Source organism: Microtus ochrogaster, chromosome 1 (genome assembly GCF_000317375.1).
Source record: "Microtus ochrogaster isolate Prairie Vole_2 chromosome 1, MicOch1.0, whole genome shotgun sequence".
Lineage (NCBI taxonomy): Eukaryota > Metazoa > Chordata > Mammalia > Rodentia > Cricetidae > Microtus > Microtus ochrogaster.
In genome coordinates this window covers 93,607,485-93,619,145 of record NC_022009.1, presented here as the reverse complement: position 1 = coordinate 93,619,145, position 11,661 = coordinate 93,607,485, and the positions used below count along the sequence as shown (strand labels likewise).

The 11,661-nt window shown below is 41.4% G+C and overlaps 2 protein-coding genes across 3 annotated transcripts in view; both read right to left on the bottom strand.

The window, feature by feature from the left end:
- The window catches only part of Plk4 (polo like kinase 4), a 16,849-nt gene extending 15,059 nt beyond the window's left edge, over positions 1-1,790 (bottom strand). The window contains exons 1-3 of the mRNA XM_005343929.2: positions 1,597-1,790; positions 853-948; positions 86-181 (exon numbers count right to left, since the gene is read on the bottom strand). Coding sequence (XP_005343986.1) covers positions 86-181; positions 853-948; positions 1,597-1,626 — 222 coding nt within the window. The 5' untranslated portion in view covers positions 1,627-1,790. The remainder of the gene's footprint in view (positions 1-85; positions 182-852; positions 949-1,596) is intronic.
- Positions 1,791-9,998: 8,208 nt separating this feature from the next.
- Positions 9,999-11,661, bottom strand: part of Hspa4l (heat shock protein family A (Hsp70) member 4 like) — a 49,996-nt gene continuing 48,333 nt past the window's right edge. For both annotated transcript variants that reach the window (XM_005343928.3, XM_013348624.2), the window contains one exon: positions 9,999-11,538. In XM_005343928.3, coding sequence (XP_005343985.1) covers positions 11,350-11,538 — 189 coding nt within the window. In that variant the 3' untranslated portion in view covers positions 9,999-11,349. The remainder of the gene's footprint in view (positions 11,539-11,661) is intronic.

The following is an 11,661-nucleotide window of genomic DNA, read 5'->3' as shown; positions in this document are numbered from 1 at the left end:
TCCAAAACATTTCCCAACTGCTTCCATACACCTGTATCTTACCTCCAAAACATTTCCCAACTGCTTCCATACACCTGTATCTTACCTCCAAAACAGAAGGGTGTTTCAACTGGCAATGTATTTTCACCTCATTTTGGACTCTCTGAACCATTCCAGCTTTGTACATGGCTTTCTTGTCGATCTAAACATAAGAGGCCAGATTTATTTGATGATAATGATCCTTTGGTTTGAACCCAGGGCCTTGTGCACACAAGAGAAGTACTCTATCACCAAGCTTATATCCCTAAGCTCAGATGAAAGCCCAAATATCAATCTAAAATTGTTGTCTTTTTATCTACCTTTAAAATCAACTTACTCTTATCTATTTTCCACCCTTGCACCTACTGAATGTACCTATTGAAAGAATTTGCAGCATGTCCAATACATTTCTGTTATTAACAGAGGTTGGCTTTGGACTTCAGATCTTCCTTTTACCACCTCCTCAGAGCTGGGATTATTATAGGCATGCACCACCATGCTTGACAATAATGGTAGTTTAAATTACTATAGCCACACATAAGTGAAATATATAAATAAATTGTCTGGACGTCTTCCCATCACCTTAAGTATTCACAGTAACAAAATGTATAGAACCTTCAGGTAAGCAATGTTAAGGGTCTCTTAGATGTCCTTAAGTTCAGCTGCTGAACTTAGTAACACTGTCTTTTGGTTAGGTAATGTATTCTACACACACACACACAGTAGGGTGGTAGTGTGCACAGCCTCTAGTTGATAATGACTGTGACATTTTAAATAGCATGCCTTCCTAGAACCTTGCAAAATACTGGAGAAGGCTCACTAACACATTCTTACCATTTTGATTGCAACTTCCAAACCGGTGTGAATGGACTCAGCTCTGTAGACTCCAGCAAATGATCCTTTACCAAGTAGATTTCCAACCTTAAAGTCCTTTTTAAAAAAAAAAATTAAAGATTAGATGTGTTTGACTCGCAGAACTAGAAAGTGAGAAAGTTGGGTAGGAACTGGAATAAATCTGGCAAAAAGGGCAGAGAGGAAAGAGGACAAAGTTCAAGCAGCCATCAGACCTCAATGATGCAGGTGCCTGGGGTGGCAGGCATCTTGTCGCTCCGCGGGACTTGCTGAGCTCCAGCCGGAAAGGAGACTGAGCCCTCTAATGAGCTGGTTAGCTCGGCTCCCTCCTCCCGTCCACCCGGCTCCCGCTGCCGCTCCCGCCACGGTAACCGCCATCCCCGGGGAGGGGCAGGCGGAGCAGCTCCCCAAGCGCGGCTTTGGAGGCGGGAGTGTGGCCCCGACGCCTAGGGATGGGGACCGGGCGGGGCCCACAGCGGGTGACACACCTGCTGGGTATCACGCCCCACGGGAGCAGGGAGAGGGAGGAGAGGCTCTGAGGGGCGGGCCGCTCCACCTGCCTCTCCGCCACAGCACCCGCCCGCCTCCGTTCGCCCGCGGGGCCCCAGCTCACCTAAGCGGGCCCCAGAGCCCCGGGGAGCGCCTGCGCCCGCCCGCCCTGCTCCACCCGCGTCTGGGCCGAGCCTCACCCCGACCTTCCGTCGGCTCCCCGTCTGCCCGCCTTACCTCGATCCGCTCCCCGATGCACGCCGCCATGTTCCCGGGCCGCGGGTGCCCCGGCCTCGGCCGTCTCGCAGTCCCTCCGAGGCAGCGCTCCGAGCAGCCAGTGGGTCTTGGCGCCCATCAGGCTGTCCTTCCTATGCCGCCGCCGCTGATGACGCCGCCGACGCCACCGAAAGGTACCCCCGGTACCTCCGGAGGCCTGGGCGGCGCCTCCCTGCTCCCATTTTGAAAAATTCCCGCCGGTGTCTGAGCGAGCCAGTTTGGCAGTGACGTCAGCAAGCTCGCCGCTTCTGAGAGGGCGAGAGCGACGCGCATGCGCACGCGCATCTTCCGGGCCTCCGGGCTCTAGGCCGGAAGTGGGTAATGGTTTGAGGGAAAGCGGTCAGTGTGAGATTGACCAGAACGCCGACTTAGCTCTGTGCGTTTGGAGCTGGTAGTTTGTGTCTTGACCTGAAGGACGAGTCTGTTTCAGACTCAGGGGCGTAGTGCAATAGTAGAGGGTCTTCCTAGCACGCTCCGGGCCTTAGCTCTCCCTAGCAAATCTTAAAAAAAAAGTGTTTAGACTTAATTTAGAGAGAGCTAGCTGGGAAAAAAGTCCAGCCGGGCAGTCGTGGCGCACACGTTTAATCCCAGCACTCAGGGGACAGAGGCAGGTGGATTTCTGTGAGTTCGAAACCAGGCTGGTCTACAGAGCAAGTTCCAGGACAGCCAGAGCTGTTACACAGAGAAATTCGAAAAACCAGAAAAGTCCATTGCTTTTCCTTAGAACACCCTCCATGTACCCCGTTGTGGTAATGTGTGTGGTGATTTAAGAAAATGACCTGCACAGGCAAAAGTGCCATCTCTGCTTTAAAGTAAAATACGGTCTGGGGATGAAGTTGAGTGGTAAATGCTATTTAGCACTCACAAGTCCCTGGGTTCCAGTTCCTCCTCTCGCAGCACCCCGACCCCCATATTAAAAGCTGGGCATAGCAACTCATTCCCGAAATAACAGCACCTACGGTAGGAGTGTTGCCCTGAGTTTGAGGCCAGCCCTGGAGTCTTTAACATGTTCCAGGCTAACCTGGGCTACTTGTCTCTTTTACAAAAATTTATTCTGAGCTGTATGTGAGTGACTTAGACTAGGGAATCAACACAAGTTTCCTTGAAAATTGTTCTGGAGGAAAGAGTAGGTGCAAGGATCTTTACAAGCAGAAAAAGAGGTAATTACAAATCAGTGTTAGTTTCCAGGCAGGGGTTTGCTTTTTTAACCTAATTGTCCCGGGACCCTGTCAGATGTAAAAAGATTTTCTGAAGGCCCCACGTAGTGTGTTATTTCTCAGTCTGCCTGTTTTACCTCCTTTAAATAGAAATCCCGATAGTGTTAGTCAAGCGGGTGTAGATGCTATCCTCAAAGGTCGGTGACTCCAGGACAAGTAGTGGGGCAGGGAAAAGATTCATTTGGACAGTCAGCAGACCAAAATGGCAGCTCTTTGGTTGCTAACAAAGATTATCTTAGGGGGCCCAGGGTCTCAAAGGGCCTGTAGTTAGGGAGGGCCTCATTCAGGGCCTTTTTATCTTTGCTTGTAATATCTTTGAGATAATCACACATTTTAGATGAACACAGTGTTACCCTGCAAGCTAAGCATTATTTCACAAGTACTTGGCCGGCATTTTTCAGTTACTGTGAAAATCTGTTGGACTGGAGATTTGGTGCTGTGATTGAGAACTTCCTGCTCTTGGTGAGGACCACATTTGGTTATCAGCACTCATGACTATCAGCTCCCCTCCTAACCTCCAGGGTCTCTGATGCCATCTTCTGGCTTCTGTGGGCATCACACTCATATACACCAATCCTTAGTCACATACACTTTACAAGAATAAAATTTAAAACCAAAAATCTCATTATGTGCTGGACATTCTCAGAATTGCTTGAAAACAAAGATAAACATGCCAGAATGCCTGCTATTTGAAGCTTGCATTTTTGTGTGATAAGAGATAATATATATAATATATATATATATAATTTCTGGTGATACACACACACACACACACACACACACACACACACATATAACTACACATCAAACAAAAAAAAAAAACCACCCATGGGATTTAATGGCTTCAGCCTTAGTTTAAGGAATATTTACATTTATAGAAGTATTCGCTAATTTTCGACATGATTTAACGCTCTAGAATTTTAATTTCAAGCACATGAGCATATAGAATTTCTTTTGTAATGTCTTACTAGGCAATTAAAAATTTTTTGACATAGGGTCTTGGTATGTACCTCAAACTGGCCTTGAACTCCAGATCTTCTTTCAAGTGTATGCCACCATGTCTGGCTTCATAGGTGAATTAGACTGCTCTCTAAATTCTAATTTTGGTATTCCTTTGGTATTCTTCGGCTTTACTTTGTAGCCTACCATTTTTGTAAATATTCCACGTGCATTTAAACTTTGGGTCCATTAAAAAGTCCACGCCTATTGCTATAAATCCAGTCCATCTGGCCACTTTTGTTGTTTTATTTATTGCCTCCATCATCACTGTTCCTGTGGGCTTCACCTTCACTGGCAGTTGCTGCCTATGTTCTGAGACTGTTGTGTCAGAGCTGTTACATTTCTGGTGAATTATCTGTAATCAAAGCAGCCCGTTTACATTCTAAATGATTCATTTATCCTATTCACGTAGAGGGCACACAATATTTACATCAACACATTCAGTAGACATTTTCTTACCATAACTTTTTCTCTTTTATCTTCTTTTGGGTCTTTTGGAAAGCCAGAAATAGTCTTCAAACTGGCAAATGTATGACACCTTTTAGTTAGTGGTCTTAGGTTTTTGTTTACTTGGATACACGGTCTCTGTAACCCTGACCATCCTGGTTCTGGGTATGTAGACCAGGATGGTCTTGTACTTGCAGTGAACCCCCTCCATCTGCTTCCCTAGTGCTGAGGTAACCAAAATAAGTACCCCATCTGGCTCCTAGGTTTTATTTTTATTTTGTGTGATTTTAGTTGTTTAAGTTATCTCCTACTCTTAATGTCATTCTTGTCATCTCCCATCACTAAGGAAACCATTTCAGGTTTAGCCTGCTCTACTGGCAGTGAGTAAACAAGTGGCCAGAAGAATCACTGCGGAGTGCTGGTATGTTGACATCATGCTGCCTGTGAGATTTGTGGGCTGTGTGAGCATCTTGAATCATTTATGCAAAGGGGGAAATTCCAAAGGTAAATTATAAAAGACACACGCATAATCTGACAGTCCCTTGTCTCTAAACTGTTCTCTTTCCTCTTATATTACATGAGCAGCTTAACTGAGTAAACACCTATAATTCACCCATTTAAGACTTTAGAATATGTGTATTTCATTAGGAAGCTTACAGTACATGGTATGAATGGTTTTTTTGAGATTGAGGACAGACCTTTTAATTTTTTAAGGCCTCCCGAAGATTAATAGTGCATTCATTTTTATCAGTCAGTCACAGCAATTATTTTTTGTGCCTGGAACTGACTTTGTAGATCAGACTGGCCTTGAGCTCACAGAGATCCTCCTTCCCCTGCCTCCCAAGTACTAGTATTAAAGATGTACACCACCACTTCATCTTATTTTTTGCTCCAGATCCACGTGCTTCTACTTGCATTTTACTGAGACATCTCCCGAGCCCCAGGAGCAGCAGTTCCTTTTATTATTATTGTATCGTGTGTGTCTGTGTATGTGCGTGTGTGCACGTGTGCGTGCATGTCATACTCAGGACAACATTGTATAGCTGGTATTACCCCTTCCATCATGGGATCTAGGGAACAGACTCAGATCCTCAGCAAGCGTTTATTGGTTGAAACACCTTGACAGCTCCAGGAGCAGCAAGTCATAAACAGAGGACACAAACCTCTGTTCTTCTCAACCTACTAAGAACTTCCAAAGCTTTCCTTCCATCGGCAGGCACATCTAACATTCACAAACTACCATATAAGGTTTCAGAATTAGGTGTCTGAGTTTGCAGATCTTGCCAGGTTACTCAAAAACTTTTATTGCTATGCAGATTTCTTTAAAATAATTTGGTGACCTGTCCTCAGTGTTTCATGCAATGCAATGAAAGAGCTCAACACTTGAATATTAAACCTCTGGCGTGCAAAACTTATGGTTCAAGGAGCAGGTAGACTATGTATTTATTATTATTACATGACTTCTTGATGATGTGGACTGACATCCAAAGATGAACTGCATTTATTATCAATTATTTGTTTACTAGTATGAAGATGCAATGTACATACATAGGAAATGTTTTATATGCTTTGATCATTCCATATGCAAACATTTTGTGGATATATTTGTGAACCAAAGTCATAATCCAAAATGGTATTTGTAGAATATTATCAGTAACATTGAAAGCCATTCTTATGTCTGTTTATTGAAGGTAATGGTCTATTATGTCAAACTTATTTTTATAGAAATGTCACATTTGATTAAAATTTTCTGCATTGCAAACAGAACTGATAAATCAAATGGACAGTTCTAAAAGGAAGAAAACTAAGAATAGTTACTAAGAACAAAACTCAAGGGTTATTTTACAGGAATGACTGGAGTAGAGTCACTTTGTACATAGTTATAAAGGCTGTGAGATGACTGGAATACCATTTACCAGAACTGAATAATTTAGGATAGCTTCCTTTAGAATGTGATGCTGAGTAACAGTGGCTTCTTTCTACCACATCTAATAGGTGACCACTTCATGTTAAGATGTTCCTGCCAAGAAACTAAGTCACAAAAGTTTATTTTAGGGAAAAATGTAACTGTAAAGCTTCTTTTATCTAGTTTTTCATTTTAAATTTCTTCTTAACATGTACATTCTAAGCTGGCTGTCATGATTTTTTAAAAGTATTTTCACTTAATTTCTCAGAAGGAACAAACTTAGGAAACTAAAAATAATGCGTAGAAAGATATTCAGTGCTTTTTTTTTTTATCAGAAACCATCAAAGGTGTCTGCTCTGTGACTTCTGATGACCCTTGTTATTTTGTCATATTTCACAGACAATATTCACAGACTGACTTTAAATTACCTAACACCTAAAAGATGGAGAATCTATTCAATGCCACTATTAAAACTGGAGATTGTTAAAATTGGAGATGTTGAATACGGAAATGTATAGTTTTGTTTATTTCATATGAATTAAGAGCCCCAAATCCTAAAGGTAAGACTCAGAATTACAAAGGAAAAAAAAGGGCTGATCGTGGTGGCACACAGCTGTAATCCTAGCACTGGAGGCTGAGGCATGAGAATCACAAGTTGAAGGCCAGCCTGAACTACGTATCTAGTTCTAGTCTCAAAAATAAGGGGAGGGAAATTCCTAAACCTGTCTAAATTTTTTTTTGGGGTTTTTCGAGACAGGGTTTCTCTGTGGTTTTGGAGCCTGTCCTGGAACTAGCTCTTGTAGACCAGGCTGGTCTCGAACTCACAGAGATCCACCTGCCTCTGCCTCCCGAGTGCTGGGATTAAAGGCGTGCGCCACCACCGCCCGGAAACCTGTCTAAATTGTTAACGTAAACATCAGAGTGATCAAGATTTCAATATCATGAAAGAGGAATTAAAGGAAAATCAAGATTTTTTTTTGAGACAGGGTTTCTCTGTTTAACAGTCCTAGTTGTCCTGGAACTAGCTCTTGTAGACCAGGCTGGCCTTGAACTCATGGAGATCCGCCTGCCTCTGCCTCCTAAGTGCTGGGATTAAAGCCATGCACCTGGCGAATATCAAGATTTTAAAAGAGCAATATATTTGAAAACACTGGCCTTATAAATGACATTTTACATATCATTGATTGTGAACGTGTTATTTATATGCTATAATACAATCTAAGACATGTATCTCACTGCCTTTATAGGATAATACATTTTAGGGTCTCAATAAGTTTCCTTAATCATTCTGTGACTTGGGTGATAATGCTTCACACTCCAAGCATGGGCCATGTTATTTTCATTACTATGAATCTGACTGCATCATAGCATCAGATGATCATGACTTAGTTACTATCTCTGACTCCTTGATTTGAAAGCTCCTGTTTTCAATATATTTTGATGAATATGTCGTTTCTGTTACTGTTTACCCTAATAATATGCTAGATTCATTCTTAAGAATCCAGAAGATGAAGAAGCCTTTGCAGGTGTAAAATGCTGACCACTTCCACAGGGATTTCAGTTTCCAACTTTCCTTTGAAGCAGTTTGATTTTCAACATTCTCAATGTTCTAGATGCCCCTTTGCTGTTTAGAATAAGAATTTAGCCATGTTTGATTGTCTGAATGAGAATGGCCCCCATAGGCTCATATATTTGAATGCTTAGTCACCAAGGAGTGGGAACGTTTGAGGAGGATTAGAAGAAACAGAAGGCAATGAATGATAGCGAGGCTGTCTACTCCAGAGCTGTCCCTGCTCTCAGACCTATTATATAGAATTAGTATAAAGGACTTAATTTGTCTGAGTTACCAACCAACCTCCAGCTATCAAAATCACATGGAATTGTTTCAAGGGTAACCATTACATTTCTGTCTCTGCCTCAGGAGTGCTAGGATAAAAGGCATTTGCCACCATGACTGGTTTAATACTGTCTTCAAACTGATTATTGAGCTCCATAATTTAAAGATGTCTAGCTAGGAAATAATCACAAACACATGAAAACTTACCTTCCTCATTTGTTCCCAGAAAATACCTAGTCACTGTTTTAAAACTGACTGTTATTCCAGTACCTGAGTTATTTGATATAATGTTTCTACCTTTTTAGATTTTAAGGATTCTGTACACTACTTAAAGAATAAGCCAGGTGGTGGTGGCACACGCCTTTAATCTCAGCACTTGGGAGGCAGAGGCAGGTGGATCTCTTTGAGTTTGAGGCCAGCCTGGTCTACAAGAGCTAGTTCCAGGACAGGCTCCAAAGCTACGGAGAAACCCTGTCTAGAAAAACAAAAAACAAAGAATCAAAGCAAATTTGCTTTCTGAGGTAGGATGTCACTATAGCCCTGCCTGACCATGAGCTCAGACTCCTTCTGAAGCAAAGCACTTCTGGGTGCTTCCACCTTGTCTTGCACAGTTTCTTTTTAGTACCATTTAACAGTCTTTGTATAAAAACAGTATAATTGTATTAAGGGTTGATTTCTTTGGGGGGGTAGTGGGTTCAAGACAGGGTTTTTCTGTGTAGCTCTGACAGTCCTGGAACTTGCTTTGTAGACCAGGCTGTTCTTAAACTCAGAGATCCACCTGCCTTTGCTTCCCGAGTGTTGGGATGAAAGGCATGCACCACCACTGCCTGGTTTAAGGGTTCGTTTCTTTCCTTTTTTCTTCAAGACAGGGTTTCTCTGTAACAGCCCTAGCTATCTTGGAATTAGCTCTTGTAGAACAGGTTGGCCTCGAACTCAGAGATCCACCTGCCTCTGCCTTCTGAGTTGTGGCATTAAAGGTGTGCGCCACCACGCCTGGCAAGAGTTGGTTTCTTAAAGGAAGATAATTTGTACTTTTGGAACTAAACCATACTAAGAAACTTTTAGTTCCTACCCTTCTTTGATAGTTTGATGAATGGTAACATTGCTTTGGCTATTTATTCTTTAAATAATTCACCTTTATGTTTTGAAAACTCTTAGATTTAGAATTACCTAATTCAATGTATATTATAGATGAATTCAATCTTACTGTCTACTAAGGAGAATGTATTTTCCTTTCCTTCAATTCCATAAATAGCATGGGATTTTGTTATTTTTTCTTAACATTCACATCACATTTTAAAACTATGCAGATTATCATGGGATGTATTTAGCTTATTAAAAAAGACATTATATAATCACAAAAATATGTTACCTGGCTAAAACAATGAACTACTGAAAGTGACTAGAGCAGGGTGGAGAATGTGAGGCTCTGCTGAACATTCGGTGCAGGGAGAGATGCTTCTACCACTTCCAACAGGGTTCTGAGGACCAGCTCCTTACTGAGGGAGTGCAAGTGTTAGCCAAGAAGCAGCTGTACAGTCTCCATGGTCACATACTCCCTTCACAACCAAGAAGCAGCTGTACAGTCTCTGTGTGGTCACACACTCCCTTCACAACCACGATTTTTTAAAAAGTGGATCTATGTATATATTCACCATACAAATGAAAAGTAACTGATAGCTACTTAAAAATGTATTTCTTCATTTATTGGATCTAATTATTTCACTTTAATAAAAGAGATAGACATTTAAAATATGTTGTGACTATATGATTTTCTTAATAAAAAGGGATGATATCTTCCCCCAAAAAGCTGAATAAAAATTTCTGTAAAATGACCACCCACCCTCCTACAATCTCTTTTCAATGCAGACTACATTGTAGGAACAAAATCTCTATTAGAGAACTCATTTGAGAAATGACTATCCCTAAAGATAGTATACTCTCAGTCGTTAACTACTTAAGAAAAGTCAGTGTTGTTTAATATAAAGATTTGGGACAAGAGCCTTTGAAAGCTGGAACTGAAGTTGATCTTCAGTAAACTAGCATTAGGAACACAAGGACCTATATACATCTGTCATGCTTCTTTCCCTTGAAGACTGAAGCATCACTCCAGCTTTCCCCATGGTTAAATAAACAGTTCCAAGCCTCAGGATAGATCTGAATGGTGTGAACAAGTCTGGTGATGAACCACAGACCAGGTCCTCAATAGAGCTGAAGTACACTGCCTTTTCCCATTTAAGAAGCACCAAACCTGGAGCCAAGTTTTCAAAAGGCAATTTAACATCAGGAACTATAATTTAATCACATCATATCATATTACACTATGTAACATTACATATTTTACCTACCGATGTAACACAGTTAAGTTTATTACAAGCATTATTTCCTAAGACTTATGGTACAGGTATTCCTTTTTTTAGGAATTTCTGCTTATTTTATAGTGTTTATCTACATTGAAACATTAAATCAGTGATAGGTATATATAATGCAATGAAGTGTGCAATTTTCCCTACCCCAGATTAAGGTATTATAAACAAAAATCAATTAAGAAAACCAACACAACTATAAAAACTGAACTAAGCCTGTCGACAACCTAGATGCACATCCTAACAGGTCAACAGTGCTTCCTCATAACCTGAAGGTATAGGCTTAGCATTGGTGTAGTAGCAGCTGGTCTTTAGGACAAGTAAATCAACAGTTTAAACATCAATCCATTCTACTAACAAAAGCAGCAAAGGCTGGTGACATCTGAATATCAAACTGCATCGTTTCTTTCTGACTCATGTATGTGATGACAACACTGGAGTTCTTGAGGCGCGCCAGTGAGATGGACTAGTATGTCAGAACCTCTCATTTGTTTTAATATTTAAATGATAACAATACGGATACCAGGAAAAGGTCAGTGCTGGTGGCTCTAAACCACATGAAATTCATTTTCACAGTAACAGTGCATCCAGTTCCCTGCCTCTGCAACAAAAGAGCGATACAGTATCCCTTCCTGCACAGAGGAGCTGAGGGCTCTGCAAGTAACAGCTGGGACTAAGGTAGACGGATGCGAGTACACAGCAGTCCTGCACACTGTCACAAAGTATGTGAGGAGAGCTCAGACTGATTTGTACATCTATATTCAGCTAAAGCTTCACAGCAGCAATGGGCAACAACAGTGTACTCAATATAGACACTTTTCAAAACTACTCCAAAAAACAAATGACAAAAGTAGTTAAGAACAACTGAACATATGTTGTGTGTACCGGGCGTAAAGGATGAATGGACCCTATAGTTATCCCACTGTTGGAATTACATGAAACTTAGTCCACGTCCATCTCTCCAGATTCTGTGTGCTGTGAGCTGCCTTTTGCTGGATCTGGGTTGGTCTCTGTACCACTCTGTCCATCCATTGGTCCATTGTGTTCACCGTTGGCTTTTGCTTTGTCTTCAGGAACTTCTACTTTTGGTTTGGGCTTATAAACGATGGGGTTACAGAAATTATCCAGTTCCTGAAGACAGAAACAAACCATGCCAAATATTACACAAAATGCTTAAGATGTCTGACAGTACTCTAACCTCTTAAAGCTTGCAATTATTACATTTAAATAGTTCAACATATTTAACATTTATAT